The sequence below is a fragment of the Pelophylax lessonae genome (assembly GCF_965119305.1).
Source record: "Pelophylax lessonae genome assembly, chromosome: 7".
NCBI lineage: Eukaryota > Metazoa > Chordata > Amphibia > Anura > Ranidae > Pelophylax > Pelophylax lessonae.
In genome coordinates, this window is record NC_138774.1 from 85,285,815 (window position 1) to 85,304,743 (window position 18,929).

The 18,929-nt window shown below is 44.1% G+C and overlaps 1 protein-coding gene across 1 annotated transcript in view; it reads right to left on the reverse strand.

Moving 5' to 3' along the window:
• The window catches only part of LOC309559345 (cytochrome c oxidase subunit 7A2, mitochondrial-like), a 361,900-nt gene that overhangs the window by 331,833 nt on the left and 11,138 nt on the right, over positions 1-18,929 (reverse strand). Inside the window, exon 4 of the mRNA XM_082262579.1 lies at positions 12,791-12,902. Coding sequence (XP_082118705.1) covers positions 12,850-12,902 — 53 coding nt within the window. The 3' untranslated portion in view covers positions 12,791-12,849. The remainder of the gene's footprint in view (positions 1-12,790; positions 12,903-18,929) is intronic.

Here is an 18,929-nt window from a genome sequence, read left to right on the forward strand (position 1 = left end):
AAGGAAAGGACAATAAAATGTATCTTTCCATTCAGAGGAGAAAAAAAACAACAGGGGCAGGCTGCTCAGTGACCTATTACTGTGATAACCAATCAAAGGACTCCTGATTCTTGATCATTAATAGGATACCTGAGGCTCTCGGTGATGCCCAGTATCTGTACTGGGAGCATGCTCCCATCGCAAAAACAAGAACACATATGCAGTGCTCAGATCCTAGATGCAACATATATGTCATGCGCATTGTGAAGGGGTTAAAGGTAACTTGACAATTAAAATGAATTCACTGATCGATTGAAATATAAGCAAGTGTTTTTAAAACATTAGTACCATAATACATTATTTAACATTAATTACATTTAGTACATTATCTTTCAGAACTGGGAGACCCCTTCTCACTCTGACCCTGGCTGTAACCTTAACACTCACTTTTGCTGTATCCCCTACAATGACCTTCCTTTTAACCCTGAGGCTGGGTTCACACATGCTGCGGCCATAGCTCAAAGCAGGGGTCCGTCAGGTCTGAATTTCTGCCTGAATCTGCACCTGAATCAGAACCAAAGACACACAGGACCCTTTCCAAATGTGGATCACAGCAACCCCGGAGTTGTGTGAATCAGCTCCATTGAGAGCCGGTCAGTCTCCTGCCATGCAAATTGGATGCAGAGAAACCCGCATCCAATTCATGTAAGTGTGAATCCAGCCTGAAACCAACCCCTGGAATACCTAACACATACCCTTACACTAGGTTCACAATTGTAAGTTGCTGGAATGCATCCCTTTGCAGGCATACGTTAGGGTTATTGATTCCTAATTGAACCTAAATACACCTTGCTAATAAAGTATCATGTGTTTTTGTGCAGTGAGATTTAATAAAAAAAAAAAAAAAAAGAGGTCAAGCACTTATTTTGTGTGATTTTCGCATGTAGGGCACCCCATTGAAATGAAAGGGCTGCCCTAAGCACAATGTGCAAAATCGCACAAAAGTGTACAAAAACACTTGCACCATTGTACCTGCATAGGTGGGAATGGAACCTTGAACTATTCCTAATATTAGGTTTTCCCCTTGTTTGCACCCTTTCCACTCCAGCCTAGGAAGTCTCTGTCTTGCAGGCAAATTCTTGATGCACCAAATCATGCCAGTGGGATAAAGGTATTAGACATGACTTTTTTGGTGAGTTTTTTGGGTAGTTTTTGCTAATTAAATGCTCTTTCTTTACATTTTCTTCTCTCTATATACTACAATGTCTGTAGACATCCCTTCTATATACTGTTCTACATCAGTCTTGCTCAGGGCTTTTTTTCTCAGAGAATAGGTGCAGGAACCCCCCCCCCCCCTTCCGAGTCAACCCTTGTCTCTGCCCAGTACCCACCTCTGTTCCTTCGTTCCCGCTGAAAAAAAGCCCTGGTCTTGCTCCATCTTCCCCCATGTCTTCCATCTCTTTTTCTGCAGTGAGTGCTTTTGGAATAGAATGGTTGTTCCTCATGGACGCATGTGCGATGGTTTTAAGGCCCACCCATTTTGCTACCGCATATCCTGCGTCCTGACGGTGTGTACAGGTTTATTGATATGTACCAGGAACATTTGGAGCAGACAGCTCTCGTAGGGAAGTTTTTTGAGTTTTGAAGGAAGTTTGATGTACGACAATGAAGTATATTCCTTTTGAACACCATACTGGAATCAACCATATGGTTAAAATAATGCTGCAATGACTGGCTGGTCACAGTATATAACATGAATCAGATATATCATCAGCACGCTTGTTTCAGAGTGCAAAGATCTTTTTTATTGCATTGCACAATACAGTAGTTCAGCACCGCTCAGGGAGCCTACATCAGGCATCTTATTCCTTATGAAGGGTGCTTGCATGGTCCTGAAATGTTATCTTTCCATGTGCTCATGCAATAAAGAAGTGCTTTGCAGACTGCAGGCATTTTCTCCTTTTTTTTTTTAAACGTATAAAGCCTTACACTGTGTTCCAGATTTGTACAATGCATGCATGCACTAAACTTTTCTATCTTACCACAATAAACTTATGATTTCACAAATACTGTTCTCTGACCTCTCATTCTATATGATCATAGCATGGTCTCTGATGGATGAAATAAAGCAGCCTAAACCACATTGTCAGCTTGTAAGAGGGCATCAGGAAACTACAGGAAGTTTATTGTTTTTGATTGTTCTTGATTTGTGGGGCAAGGTGCAATTCCTTGTTCCACCTGTAGAGGTCACCCTCCCCCCTAGACTCTGGAGTATACTGTATAGGGAGACAACAGATTAGAAAGGCAGAAGGCTTGATTTACTAAAACTGAAGAGTGCAGTTGTGCATAGTAGCCAATCTGCTTCTAACTTCAGCTTGTTCAATTAAGCTTTGACCAAAAAAAACCTGCAAGCTGATTAGTTTTTATGCAGATTTTGCACTTTCCAGCACAGCTCCTAACTAGGGTTGCCACCTATCTTGCAAAAAAATACTGGCCGTGCTAATTTGCATAATTATGCGTGATGTCACAGGAAGTGATATAAGAAATACAGGGGACATTTCCTAAATCACAAAAAATAAGAAAAATAACAAGAAAAAAATTGCACACCTGTAAATAACATTTATTGAACAAAAACAGACAATAGTTATTTTAGATAACTAACCTATTTTAGAAATCTAACTAGATAAATAACCAATACTAAATATATCTTGGGAATATTTTCAAAACAGTGATTTAAAAAAAAAAATAAATGCCAATGGAGTGTAACTTTATGTACATTAGTATTTTGCAAAACATAAAAATGATGGCAATTAATTAGTTATTTTTGGTCTGTGACTTTATGAATTGTGAGCTTACTTATATGCTGTCTGTTCTCTAGCAAAGCTCACTCTTTCTGTCTCAGATGGAACATGGAAGATTAGAACAATAAATTATATTACAGCAGAAGTTGCTGTCAGCTACTTTCTTCTGCCCAGCCTTCTCACAGTCTGGAGCGCCGCAGTGTCAGAGGGCCTGGAAAGGGATGTGACGTTGACCTTTTGTCACATCCGTTATCTCAAACCCCCTCCTCCTGCAGAGTTCAGACCTCCAGCCTACTACACAAGCTCCTTCTCTATGAAAATGGGAGCCGACGGTGGACCTGACCTCCCCCCTCCCAGCAGCAGCGTCAGACTCAGAGGAGCTGACTGTCCTGTAAAGGGCATCATCAGAGCACTTTCCACAGAGTGCTCTGCTCAGTCAGAACAGCCTCTCTCACTACAGATGATGCTGCAAGATAAAATTGAAGTCCACAAAGGAAGGTATTGGCTGAAACAGATTCCCAGGAAAGGAAAAGCTCCAAACAAATGAAGACATGCAGCCGCAGTGTTCCTGCAGAACATTCCTCCTCGGATCATGGGTCACCCGGCAGTATGGTGGAGAGCTAACGCTGATGATCCATCCAAACACCAGGGACCAATACGAACTCTCGCGCCGTCAGGATAAACCACTACATGTTTCGTCCTAGGACCAACCCCCAGAGGACGTGAGTTATCACGAAACATGTAGTGGTTTATCCTGATGGCGTGAGAGTTCGTATTGGTCCCTGGTGTTTGGATGGATCATCAGCGTTAGCTCTCCACCATACTGCCGGGTGACCCATGATCCGAGGAGGAATGTTCTGCAGGAACGCTGCGGCTGCATGTCATTGTTTGTTCCGCTGACATACAAAGTTTTTACATGTGAGTGCATCCCTTTTTATTTATTAAAGTTATACATTGGTAATGCACTATGGGAGTGTTTCCCCTTTTTATTTCCATGGCTATACACTGGATATCCCTGTGACCTATGATTGGTTGTCCCCGGAGAGAGTGACCTATGCTCCTGCCTGGCCATTCCACTACATTGGAGGATCTCTCTTTCATATGAGCGTTCAGCCACCTATAATCTAGTGGCAAGAGCTATTTGGTAAGGAGCCATCTCTCACTATATTGTCTGGTGGATTCATTTCTACTCCTGGGCACACCTGATCTTCACCTTTCTTCATTTGTTTGGAGCTTTTCCTTTCCTGGGAATCTGTTTCAGCCAATACCTTCCTTTGTGGACTTCAGTGTTCATTTTTTTGGACTGTATATGCTAACATCATACTTTGATTCAGTATAAGTGTTTGTCATTCATAATTTAGCGCTACACCATTCTGTTTTTATTACTTTATTTGGAACTTGTACTATTGTTTCAGGTGTTAGCTGCTTCTCCTAAAGCGCAGTGTTTTTCCTGTTTTTATGCAAGATAAAATTACCCGCAATTGTACCGGTAGCGGCTGGGGATCCCCAAATGCCAGCTGTGCTGGTAAATTACCGGCTGGGTGGCAACCCTACTCCCAACTGTCCCCGATTTTGAGGGACTGTCCCTGATCTGGAACAAAGTCCCTCTGTCCCTCTTGCCTCCTCATTTGTCCCTCATTTTGGTCTGATCTATATAGCTGCATATAAAATTCACTATTTATCTTTCAAAAAGAGTTTCCCAGTACTAAACCTTTCATCTAATTTCTAAATTGCTGCATTTGTAAGTTTCAAAGGCCAGTATAAAGGAGTAGTAGTGGTCAAAACAAAATCACTTGTTTTCCTTTAAGGGGATTTACCTCTAAGGCAGGGGGTGTGTCCTATGCCTACATACTTTTACAAATAGGTGTCCCTCGTTCCCATCTCAAAATGTTGGGGGGGGTATGCTTCAGTTTTAGTAAATCAACCCAGAGTGTCCTCTAAGAACTGATCCATAGAGGAGTTTATAGTTGTGGTCCCCATTGGAGTTAATGGAGCCCTGCACTTTTGAGATGTAGGACTCTGTAGTGATGGCTTTTCTCAGCTAGGGAATGCCACATCATCCTGTCCCCTAGATGGCATCAACTTAAGAAGACAGAATGGATGAATACCCTGCAATGGGCAAACACTAAGAACCAAGACTCAGATTTAATAAATCTCTTGTGCCTGCTGTTGGAAGGTTAAGTAAAATTAGGAAAAGCAGCATTGACTTGTCTCAATTATTACTGTTGGTGACCTATACTTGAGCAGAAAAGTATGCACCTGGCACTGCCAGGGTGAGTGTGGATGTAGACTACATACTGGGGAATGCAGTAGTGAGAGTAAATATACCACTTAGTAGTGGGGCCAATATCAGCATAAATTTGGGCTAGAAGCCTACTGGCTGTACCCATTGCTGAAACATTAGTACTATGTTCACTTGGCTACTCCAATGCTGCAGGGTGACCAGGTGGCATCCATAATGGCTAAGCTGACGCGTTTCCAGGGAGTTGACTACCTTGTCCTGCTAACTGGATTTGCTCAATGGTCTTGAGTCATATATTTTTATCATTATTACTATCCCAGTGTTCACCTTTCTCCCCTTTTCTATTTTACTTAGGATAGACTAGGTTTAGTCTATTTCAGTAGTTTTGCATTCACATGAACCCTAATATGAATAGTGGCTGTACTAGGGGATAACATCATATCAACTGACCCAGTCTGAGTTTCCAGGCTCGCGAACATCCAGCTTCCCACTTGTAGGGAGACTGTGGCCTGCACACTGGTAGGTTTGATGAAGCAAGCCTAGTGCCACGTTACTGCATTAACTTTTTAACATTTATCAGATAGTATGTGTGTGCTTGTACGTATGTACATGCACACATATGAAGTACCACTATTTGTCACATATCAGAGGGAAATTTTCCCTGTAATGACAGCTTATGTATGTTCTATGTAATCTCAACCCTTCTTTTAGGACAAGCTTAGGACAAGGACAAGCTTTTTTAATATATCCCTCCCCCTTTTTTTGTTTTGTTTTGGTCCATATCAGCTGGTCCATGTTACAATAATTTTTAGTTAAGGCAGCCCGGACCCTACAAATTTGTCCATTGACTATTTTTAAGCATTATTTAAAAGTACAACTGGGGAGAGGTGGGCACTTGCCCATGCTGGTAATTGTCAATATCGACATAACTTCTTGCCTTTTTATTTGAAATATACAGTATGTACATATTACTTTTTTTATTTACCCCACAGTTATATTAGCAATGGGCTGGAATCTTTTACGAAATAATATATATTCTATAATGTACACCTTACATTACATTTCTGTGGTTTTGGATTTTATGAGTATTTTAATGTTTTTAAGTGGCCATTGGCCAACTATTCTCTCACAGGGATACCGAAGTAGGAGTATGGCTTTAAAATATTGCACTGATACAAATGGCACCCAAAGTACCCATGTTTGTGTAGCACCCTCCTAGGTAGGTGCTAGGGAGTGAGTATAGTTTTGGCTCTGTCTGCCTATCAGAGGAGCAGCAGGCAAACTCTATATTGCTTTCTGCTTAACAGAGAACAGGATCTGTGACTTAGGTCTGCTCATGGTGCTCAGTGTGTGATTCTTCTGGTCTAGGGGAGTGTTTCACACTGGTCCAATAGGGAGGCATATTGGACAGTGGAGAAAACCTGACCAATGGGTACACAGGCTTTGATACAGCCCCAGTGATTGGCACAGACTGCTGTCTCGGTGCATTGTGGGGTGTAGTATAAAAGCCTGGGGCACATGTGCTCGGGGTCTTTGGCTGGTGAGCAGAGTCCTGGAAACCTCTTCTGCAGCAGTTGGTGTATGGTCACAGGCAGTTGGCTTGGTGAGTAAGGAGCTGAACCCAGAAGTTCATGAGAGCTGACTAGAGGGGATGAGAACCTGGAAAAACAGTATCGTGAGTACAGGGGATCATGTCTAAGGGCCTGACCAGGAAGGGGGCCACCCTGGAGTAGAGTAGTCAGAGGATAGGTGTCAGCTGGTGGAGTAAAAGGGGGTGCTAGATGAGTACCTTGAAGATAAGTGCTAAGTAAGTTGTCTATTCAGGAACTTTACCTCAGATTCATCTAGTGGCAAGGTGAAACTGTGGCCTAGCCGCATCCTCAGATAGAGGTCCTCAACATTGTGAATAGTTCAAGTTTTGGAGGTACCCACTCTTCTCCCATCCCAATATAAAAAAAAAACAACAAAAACAACAACCTCTAGACTGTTTATTGACTGAGCCGGAGATAGTAAAGTGTTAAGATTCTGCATGCAGTTGCTACCGGTAACCCAGAGGGACCCAAAAAGGTGAGAAATCCAGCAGCCCTCAAGGGGGCAGTGCTACATTTGTAATAATACAGTGATCCTTTTATAGACCGGATCTTGCATTAGCTCTATTAAGTGTAAATCTTTGTTCAGAAAGGGAAGGTGAGGCTTAACCAACAGCGGACCTGTCTCTGCTGCTCGCCGCCCACATTACTCTATTAATCCGAGCTCCTAGATGGGGCTGGATTGGATGTTTTTAGACAACGGATGTGATGTATAGACTGGTGGAACGCATACCCGCCAACACTCCTGGGTTCACGAGAGTAGTGTGCCTTCCACCTATGTCAGGGGCGGCCTGGAATAGCGCTGTACGTGTCTCCACACTACCTGTCATGTATTGGTGGGGAATGACAGTGAAAGCCTTTCTGTGGCAATCCACCTATATCGGGAGCTTACATATACAGTATCTCACAAAAGTGAGTACACCCCTCACATTTTTGTAAATATTTTATTATATCTTTTCATGTGACAACACTGAAGAAATGGCACTTTGCCACAATGTAAAGTAGTGAGTGTACAGCTTGTATAACAGTGTAAATTTGCTGTCCCCTCAAAATAACTCAACACACAGCCATTAATGTCTACACCGCTGGCAACAAAAGTGAGATCAACCCTAAGTGAAAATGTCCAAATTGGGCCCAATTAGCCACCCCCCCATGTCATGTGACCTGTTATTGTTACAAGGTCTCAGATGTGAATGGGGATCAGGTGTGTTAAATTTGGTGTTATCGCTCTCTCTCTCATACTGGTCACTGTAAGTTCAACATGGCACCTCATGGTAAAGAACTCTCTGAGGAACTGAAAAAAAGAATTGTTGCTCTACATAAAGATGGCCTAGGCTATAGGAGATTGCCTAGGCCCTGAAATTGAGCTGCAACATGGTGGCCATACAGTGGTTTACCAGGACAGGTGCCACTCAGAACAGGCTCCGCCATAGTCGACCAAAGAGGTTGAGTGCACGTGCTCATTCACTACTACGTAGTACATTCACTATTTTACATTGTAGCAAAGTGTCATTTCTTCAGTGTTGCCACATGAAAAGATATAATAAAATATTTACAAAAATGTGAGGGGTGTACTCACTTTTGTGAGATACTGTACATATACTTCTAAAAAGTAAAGATGGGTACACTGGTGAGAGCTTTTTGCCCCAATTGATGTCTATGCATGCACTATAAACCAATATGTTACATGTACCTTGTACTACAAACTGTTAAGTTGCATGCTTATTGTATGGTGGTTACTGTCACAGAGGGTGATTTATGATCTGTTTTGGACTCCTGAACAATATACACCACTACTAATGTGTTAGAGGGTGGGACCTACTAATAAGGGTGGTCCAAGTTGTAGGTGTACATGTGTGGTGGGTCATGTGTTTCTTTGGCTCTGATGAAGAGGGTTCTCCCTGGAAACACGTCAGCCTAGCCATTATGGATTTCATCTGGTCTCCCTGCAGCATTGGAGTAGTCTAACAGTCTTGGAGGCTATCTGTCTATATTCATAGGTGTGCGCAGCCTATTGCATTAGGGTGTGCACCCCAAAGTATAAATACACATGCATGTGTTTGCCTACATGTATATGGCCCCGGTACATTACTCTCCCTGCTGGCAAAGTGAAATAGAAGTGTGTGGCACTTCTCTTATGGCAGAGCAGGTCCGAGGGAGATCTTTCCCATCTCCTCACTGGCAAACAGAGCGATAATGCTAATGTGTCCTAGGTGATTAGGGTGTGCCCAGGCACACCCGGCACACCCTGTGCGCACGCCTATGTCTATATTGTGCTTTGACATGCGTATTTACTACATACATTTAAGAGTATTATGTATGATTTTTTTTAACTTTCAATAAATGTTTAATTGGAATTGCACTAGGTTGGTGCGCTCTTCATTGTTTTGTAGTACTTGTGGATACCCATGGTCCTCAGAGGGCAGCAAGACCCTAGGCGCTGTTAACTAAGTCTAAAGCCTCGTACACAAGCAACGATTGTTGGCCATGAATTTTCGGCCAACGTCCGATCGGCCGACAATCTGCACGTGTGTACGGGCCTTAAGATGCCTGCATTTCATACCTGCAACAGCCCTCCCGCATTCCTACTGATTCTTTTAAAAGCAGAACCCCAGCTTCACCTTTTTCCAACCCATCCTCTTTTACCTCCGGTCCTTGGTTGAACACAGTAATGCTGTTTATTTTCACCCCCTCCTCATTGTGTGCATCTACATTTTCATTTAAGAGCATTGCAGAAGGTGCACCTTCTGTCACAAATCCAACTGACTGTCTAAAGGCCCGTACACACGTGCAGATTGTCGGCCGAAAAGATTCGGCCAACGACCTATCGGCCGATTTTCGGCTTGTTAGTATGATGCTTCCGACAGCCGACAGCGCACTTTCGGCCGAACAGAATCTGTCGTGCAAGCATTGAAATTTTTGTATGCCGACACCAGAACGGCCGATTGTTCGCCAGTCAGTACAGAATTTGGCCGACAGACAGCAGATTTGCAAGACTGGGCATGCTCAGAAAAAAAAAAAACACAGGGAAAGTTAACCATTACATGACATCACTTCTGCAGTCGGCGGACAAAATTCGTGTTTAGTCTTTTGCACTTTTCCGCGGACAGGACAGCCCGGGGACAAAAGACGGCCGATCGGTCGGCCGACGATCGGTACGTGTGTACGGGGCTTTAGAGACACTTTTGAGCTTCAAGGGTATCAATCACTACTGCTGCGTTCTTGCACAGCAACCTCCATAGAGCTAGTTTCATTTGGATGAGAAAAAGTTACTCATTTGTGCACTGGACCCTAGAACTCAATGAGGGCAGCTAACAGTGTGCTTATTCATACCAACAATGCTGCCCATTGCAGCCCAACAAGGCTGGTGTGAATGAGCCCTAAGGCCCTTTCACACAGGGTGGATCTGTCTGAGCAGAATCTGCCTGCTCAGCAGGGGATCACTCCGCTAACCCCCTCTGAGCGGGCAGGTGACAGGTCCGTGTCCGCTTTGCAGAGCAGACAAGGACAGAGCCCGCTCTCTTCTAAGGGGGGATCAAATGGAAGTGGACTGCATGTCCGTTTCCATCTGATCCGACCTGCTGGTATCTCCATACCTCTGTTTTCAGCCCGCTGACATCCGCCACCCTATAGAGGACAACGAGTCACCCGATTGGGTCCACCTGAAAAACAGACAGGCAGACCTGATCGGTGCACTGGTGTGAAAGGGGCCTACATCGTTGTGTTGCTCTATATGTGTGAGTGCAACTGCATTGTTGTTTGCAAGTAAGTAGACCTGACCTGCTGTGTTCCTTATTGTATTAGGGGATAATGGGTGCTATAATATCCAGAGAAGTAAGGAGGGTATGGAAGGGGAATTCAGACTTGTGTCTTATGCTCTGTAGTATGAATCTAAACTGCAAACACAAATAACACATAGCATTTAGAGTAAAGTGGTTGTAAGCCCTTACATATATCCAGTGAAGTGACTGGCCTTAGGTAATACACAGAGGTAAAAAAAAAAAAAAAAAAGCCTTCTACATAAGTTGTACCTGTTTATCTGCACTCTTCTGTTCTCCACAGGCTTAGCCATTATAATTCCAGGATTTAAAGCTTATCTGAGCTGTCAAAAATTGGGTGGAGAGCTGAAGTCACACTCTACAGAGCTTAGAGAGGAGAGCTCTGAGAGCTGATTGGAGGGAGGCATACCTCCCTTCACACAACACACAGAAATATTTGTTGTGCGGTTATGACAAACATATGCACATGTAGAATGAAAACTGCCATGATTTCTCTAACATATGTAGTTCCTATTCATACCTCCCAACTTTCTGAGATGGGAATGAGGGACACTTCAGCAAAAGTATGTAGGCATAGGACACACCCCCTTAAAGGAGAATTGTACAAAACAATAAATGGTTAAACCCACAAGTGCTTTTTTACCACTACTATTCCTTTATATTGGCTAAATACAGCAAATACAGCAATTTAGACATTGGATGAAAGGTTTAGTATTGGGAAATCTTTTTAGATAGAGAAGTAATTAATTTTTATACAGTATACAACTATATAGATCAAACCAAAATGAGGGACAAATGAGGAGGGAAGAGGGACGGAGGGACTTTGTTCCAAATCAGGGACTGTCCTTCGAAATCAGGGACAGTAGGGAGCTATGCCTATATCGTTATCGTCAGCAGCACCTAGTGGCCATAATATCCTTCTTTTTTTTATAAATAAGTTTAAAAGAAATGCATTATGGCCACTAGGTGGCATTGACGATATAGAAACAAAATATATTAGAGAAAATATGGCATTTTACGTTCTAAATGAGCAAGTAGATTTTGAAACTTTAAGTAGTATTAAATCCAAAACAAAAAATGTAATGTATTGCAGCTTACAAATCCTTAAATGAGAAGTACAGCCAAAGATCTTTTGGCAATTCTTGTCTTGTGTGCCACAGGAGTGCATTCATTTTCTTCTCCTGTCACCCAGAGTCAACTGGTATCAAATGTTAAGGTTGAGCAGCTCCAGGCTTGGGAAAGATTCCGACATTAATGTTGGGATCCACCCCCACTTCCTGATTGACAGCCGGCTCTGCCTTTTAGCATGTGGCTAAGAGCCACAGCCTACTGTATCTGTACCCTCCCTATTCCAAATTAAAGTCAAACTGCAGTTAACACTTTTTATACAGTTACAGCAATTGTTTTTTTTTTTTTTCCTTCTGGGGTAAAGGTTTTATGAATAAAAGCTAACCATTGTAATCACCCCTGTCAGTGGTAAATGGTTTAACTCAACCCTCTAACTGCATGTTTTGTTGGACAGTTTGGTCTGTTAAAGGAAGTTGAAAAGCAGACTAAGGCTGGCCATACACTATACAATTTTCTTACAATTTTCTTTAGATTACCTTCAACTATGTAGTACAAAGGAATGCCTTATAGGGTACAATTGAAAGCGTTTTTGAGTTTTGACCTCATAGTATATGGTTTTGGGTAAATCTAACAGAAAATTGTACAAGAAAATTGAACATGTATGGCCAGCCTTAGAGATGTTCTCTTCTCCACTCTTCCAGTCCCCTAATGCTGGCCTGATCACCAGGTAAAGGAAAAAAAACTAAAAATAGAAAGTAAGGCAGCCGACACTTAAGGCCTTATGCACACTGGGCAATTTTACAACTGCTTCTAGGGGGCATCAGGTATTTCTTTTACAGCTTAAAGACGCCTCTCCATGTTCTCTGTGTCCATGCACATATAGGCATACGTAGGCGTTTTCAAGCTGCAAAAACAAAAAAAACCCAGGGCCAGTGCGTTGTGGGGCAGCAGCCTTACAGCTGTAAAATCGCCTGAAGCGGCTAAACGTATACAGCATTAAGCTGCATCAAGCGTAACCAAACTGTATTTGGGATTGGAAAATAGAAGAGGGCAGAGAAATTCTGCTAAACGCTAACACAGCTAAACGCATTGACAGCAGTTTTTTCCTGCCGTCGGTACTGGCTTTGCGGCTCGTGTTTTTTAAATTCTCTGTGTGCATGAGGCCTAAGAATTGGAAAGCAGCAATATATTACATTATTGTTTTTTGGTATTCCAATGGAGAGATCTACCCCCATCCCTGACACAGCGGTCATAGTCTGACCTCAGCCTTTCCATTTAGCTGCCATCTTTGTAAATGAAGACCCTACAAACACACTGACAATTAGCAGACTCATTTTTAATTCAATAACATTCTCCAGCAGATTCTTCAATCAATCAGATCGTCACTAGAGTTACTTCTTTGGGAGCGATGCCTTGCCAATAGCAAAGATACCTAGGCAGCACCCTGCAATATAAAGAGAACATTTTTTACTGTGTGCAACTTAAATAAAATACAAACCTTTCAGGTTTTTAATGTTCAAAGGCATCTTGATAATGGACATCAAATTATTTATAAGCCATAAAAGAGCTTTAAAACACATGATCACTGACTTTTTTAACCACTTGCCATAGCAAAAAGATGGCTACAGTGGGGCTCTCTAGGTCTGGAAAGGGTGTCCATAGACGTCATCCCAGAACACGTCTCCTGTGCACCCCCTGGGGCGCACATCGAGTGCCCTCTGTGAATGCTGTGTCATTTGGACACAACTGATCACAGATCGAGGTAAAAGGCCAATCACAGCGGCCCTTTACCATGTGATCAGCTGTGTTCAATAACAGCTGATCCCATGTAAACAAACTTGCCGGTTATGGCATTCCTTTCCTCACGAACTGTCACTGTGTGAGGAAACGAGAGGCAATACCTGGCAAGGCTGATACCATATTTACACTGATAATCAGGGCACTAATCATCAGTGCCCCAATTATCAGTGCAGGCCCATCAGTGCCCTCATTAGTGCTGCCTATCAGTGCCCACCAATGCATCCTTGTTAGTGCCCATCAGTGCAGCCTCATCAGTGCACATTAGTTCAGCCTCACTGGTGCCCATTAGTGCTGCCTCATCGTGCCAATCAGTGCAGCCCCATCAGCACACATCAGTGAAGAAGAAAAAATACTTATTTGCTAAATTGTATAACAGAAACTAAGAAAAACTTTTTTTTATTCAAACTTTTCAGTCCTTTTTTGTTTGTTTAGCAAAAAATAAAAAACCTAGTGATGACCAAATACCACCAAAAGAAAGCTCTCTGTCTCCAAAAAAATATAACAATTTCATATGGGTAAAAAGTTGCATGACCGTGCAATTGTCATTCAAAGTGTAACAGGGCTGAAATCTGAAAATTGGCCTGGGCAGGAAGGGGGTGAAAGTTACCAATATTGATGTGGTTAAGCTGCATTTACTGGGAAATAATTCATTCTCAAAGATCACAATAAAGATTTTAAATAAAGTCACGTATCAGTTTGTTGTTAACAGCTTAGAAACACCCACTTTTTGTTAACCTTATCCCTCGGCAGTCTGCTAGGATTCTGCTTCCACAGAAAATAACTGTGATTTTAGTACTTCTATGTGAACTTTCTCCACAATGCTTAATGACACACAGATGAGTGGGAGCTTGTTTTAAAGTGCTTTTACTCCTTAAATGAGAACATGTAAATAATATGAAAAAACATTGGCGTACAGTCTAGGAACAGTTTCAATAGATTAAACAGAAGCCTGGCCATTTTTGCAGATATAGTGAAAAAAGGGCTAGATCTTTGTAAGGTTTTTACTGCTGACTGTGTCAAGGTGTCTGATGTGTGTATGGTAGCGCTGGAGCAATAGAAGTAAAAATTAGTTCTGATGGATATACTGTAAGGCATGGGTGTCCAACCTTTTGGCTTCTCTGGGCCACATTGCGTGTAGAGAAATTTTCTCGGGCCTCTATAAAATTTATATTATATAGTTAAGGTATATAAGTAATAAAACACCGCTGCCCCTTTCCCGCGCTGCCGCGCCCCCCCCCCCCCGCACTTATTTAACACAACTAGAGTATGATCCCTTCCAAGGCAGCCTCTGCCTACAGTTAGTTGGAAGCCGCTGTTGGCCGTGCCCCCAACCCAACTTCCTTCCTTCTCAGCAAAAAAAATGAAAAATTGTCAGGGGGCAGTGGGCCGCATTGCCTGCGGTTCTGGGCCGCATGTGGCCCCCTGGCCGCAGTTTGGACATGCCTGCTGTAAGGTGTATATGGAAATACAGTGTTGGGTGGACCTTGTTGTGGTCCTAGACTGCTACCTCTCTGATAGAGAGGAAGGGAGCACTTCCCAGATGATAAATTCTTGTACATGTACAGAGGAGCTCATGGTACAAAACTTCATTGTATGTGTACAGAGGAGTTCATGGTACAAAAGTTCACTTCACCTAAAGGTCTTTTTGTAACATGTAATGGTTAGGAGTATCAAATACAACCAATGCGTTTCAGGGCCCCCCACCCCTCTTCTTCTTCAGGGCTTAAGCAGTCCTTATGCAGTCTTAACACAGGTCCCTTAGTACTTTCCATCGCAATTCTTTTAACTTCCTCTGGCCAAGCCATTAGGGCAAGTGGGGAAAAGCACATTGTCTGTATTTGATGCTCTTAAATGTTTCAAAAAAGACCTTTAGGTGAAATTAACTTTTATGTCAAGGTTTGAAAGATTTACCCCCAGCCATTGTTGTGGTGACTGGTGCACCATAGGACAAAAAGGGAAAAATAATAATGGCAATAATAATAAGGACATTTTTTTCTGTACGGCTGGGAAGAGTTAGAACCTCTGTCAGGTTTTTCTAGAATTCTATCCTTAAGGGAGTTTTCACCTAACTTCCTGTTTTAATGACTGGTGCCTTCTCTGGTTACGATGGGGACACATACAGCAGAGAAAACCTGAAGAAGGTTTTAAACCTGCCCCCTGTATCCAAAAGTAAAAAAAAAAGGAACTTTTGGGTAGACTGCTACTTTGTATATATTTTGCCTTATTAATCGCAAGATTGTCAGGGGATGTATCTAAGAAACACAGGACTATGCAAGTCCTTGAAATATATCGACATGAGCTGACGATGTACTGCATATTACATAGTGTACCTGTATAACAGAGGTGTAACTAGAGCCTTTAGGACCCTGGTGCAAGAAATTGTGAAGGGCCCCCCTGACCCCGTCCCGGGGCCCTTTCTCATATTCTGCAGCAAGGCCGCTTCCTGCCCTCTTGGGGCCCCCACGCAGTGGCGGAAAACCAGGGGCTAGTCACTAGTGCAATCTCTGCAACCCTGGTTATTCCGCCACTGACCTTATTAATACTAGGGGTCATTTTGGAGGATGTAAAAGGCACTCTAGAGGATATGAAGGGGCCTTCTGGAGGTGCCTCCAGGAGTGCCCCCTTACATCCTCCTCCAGAGTGCTCTCTTAATGCCTCAAGAGTGGCCCCTTGGTGCCTCCAGAGTGCCCCTTACATCATCCGGAGTGCCCCCTTTAGTGCCTCCAAAGTGCCCCCTTACATCATCCAGAGTGCCCCTTAGTGCCTCCAGAGTGCCCCCTTAGTGCCTCCAGAGTGCCACCTTACATTCTCCTTCAGAGATCAATCTGAATTAGTCAGTATGAACAATCTAAAAGTCCAGGCACTCGCCAATCACCTCCTTTTCCCAGTGTCATTGTGGGCTTTGGCATTTAGGGAGGCAAGCGAGTGTAGATATTGTGTACAGTGGTCCCCCCGCAACTCGCAAACTGCCAGGCTGGTGGTAAAACACTTAAAAAAAATGTCCTTGTTAGCAACTCGGACCTGCTCATGTGCAGTTTCGGATTCAGCCGATTACCATACTGCCGAGCTCGGCCTCTGCTCGTGCAGTGGGGTGTGTGAATATAAGCCACACCCTGCTGCCCGATCCAAGCCGGCAGCTCTCCAATTGCCTGGAACTGAGCATGCTGGCAGAACACTTTTTACAGGTTCTTTTCTCCTGTTTATGGACAAGAAAAAGGAGCCTGTTAACACTGCCCCAGGCATGCAGCTGTTTTGAGCCCCCCCCCCCCCCCCCCCCACACACACACAGTGGTGAAAACCCCAGGGCCGGATGCAAGTGCGAGCTGTGGGACCCTGGTAGTTTTGCCACTGCTGTATACACATGGTACATAGAAAACTTCAGCCCACAATGGTCCCTTATTCGGAACAAATGTCCCTCTTTTGGAACCAAATCCATCTTTTTGGTCTGATGGATGTAGTGCCCTCCTCTAGCTATACTGCTAGCCTAAAACTACTTTTTGGCTTTGCCGCAAACAGTGGTGCAGTGACTGTTTTTGTCTAGTCAGGGTTTCCTGGCTGGGTGTTTGATTTCTCCCACCTGCTTCTGGAAGAAGTTTCCAGAATATAGGGTGCAGAGAATGAAATGACCAGTGTGTATATTTATCATGCTCCAACCAAACCCTGGAAGGAGGTGTCCTAAAGGTGGCTGGGGAGTTGATAAATGCCTGGGAAGCCTTTCCAGAGTGTTCTTTCCTTTGCATGGAGGGTTCCAGTTTTCCTGGGGCTTCTGCTCCTGGGAGATAGTGAGACAAGGAATTACATTCTGGGCCTCAGAAGGAGTTGGGTGAAGGGCCTGTGGAAGATTGCTAAAGAGGATTTTTGCTGTAGGCCGGGCCTTAGCAGGAGCTGGAAAGCAGTCCTGGGGAAGACTGATAAAGGATTATTCGTGGGAAAGCGCTGTTCTGAAGTCCTGGTCTGAGGAAATATCCTTTATTTCCCCCACAGAGGATCCCCCGGTGGAAGCTGGATGGTAGTCAACTCAAGTGTTGCCAACCTACCAGATTGAAATTTACTGACACGACACCCAAAATTTACTGGCACAGCCAAATTTTTACTGGCATTTTACAAAAGTTACAAAACTACCGTTTAAAGTATAAATTTCAATATTTAAGCTGCAAACAAGTACAATATGCAAATCCCTTCATCACCTCCTGTTTCCATCCCTCCACCACCTCCTGTCTCCATCACACCATCCCTCCAACACCTCCTGTCTTTATCACTTCCTGTCTCCATCCCTCCATCACCTCCTGCCTCCATCCCCTCCTGTCTCCATCACCTCCTGCCTCCATCCCTCCATCACCTCCTTCCTCCATCCCTCCATCACCTCCTGTCTCCATCCCTCTATCACCTCCTGCCTCCATACCTTTATCACCTCCTGTCTCTTTCCCTCCATCCCCTCCTGTCTCCATCCCTCCAGTCTCCATCACCCCCCACTCTCCATCCCTCCATCTTTCTAGTCTCTATCACCTCCTGCCTCCATCCCTCCTGTCTCCATCTCTCCATCATCTCCTGCCTCCATCCCTCCATCACCTCCTGCCTCCATCCCTCCATCACCTCCTGTCTCCATCTCTCTATCACCTCCTGCCTCCATACCTTTATCACCTCCTGTCTCTTTCCCTCCATCCCCTCCTGTCTCCATCCCTCCAGTCTCCATCACCCCCCACTTTCCATCCCTCCATCTTTCTAGTCTCTATCACCTCCTGCCTCCATCCCTCCTGTCTCCATCTCTCCATCATCTCCTGCCTCCATCCCTCCATCACCTTCTGCCTCCATCCCTCCATCACCTCCTGTCTCCATCCCTCTATCACCTCCTGCCTCCATACCTTTATCACCTCCTGTCTCCATCCCTCCATCACCTCCTGCATCCATCCCCTCCTGTCTCCATCCTCTCCTGTCTCCATCACCTCCTGCCTCCATCACTCTAGTCTCCATCACCTCCAATCACCATCACCTCCTGTCTCCTTCTGTCTTTTGTTGCCCCATCATTCCTTCATCCATTCCATCCAAAACTCCATCCCCTCCTCTATTTATTACCTCATCCCTTCATCACTTTCTCCCTCCATCTCTCCATAACTCCATGATGCCAACCTTCTATCCACAAAGGTGATTGCAAGCAAGACTGCATGTACATATGTGGAAAGTATCATCTGATATCTTAAGGTAAGGATGTCTCAGAACGCAGGCTTGCCTTGCTTGTGTGCCTGCCCTGGGTTGGTCCGTTCATGCTGTGGATGCCTGGGCAGCTGCTGGGCTGGTGCATGATTCTGTCTCTGATTCCCTGTGGAATCTGGATGGCCTGGACACTCCAACAGACCACCGTGACGACTCGTCCATTTTGGCTGCTTAGCTCCTGTTTTTTTTAAAGGCTGACAGGCCTGGTGGGATGCACCATGATAGCACTTGCCTTGCCCTGCCAGCAACGCGCCGCATAACCTCTGGCAGATTTGCCCCCTAAGCCCAAGCAGCTCTGCCCGCCGGCGGCAGCCAAATACAGGATCAGTTCATCTCGGGCAGTTCCAGAACTACGCATGCACAGTTCCAAGCGGACCCGATCTCATTTTTTTTTTTACTGGCACTTTTCTCCTATTACGGGCTTTTAGAGGCAGGGAGAAAAGTGCCTTGTTTTTAAGGG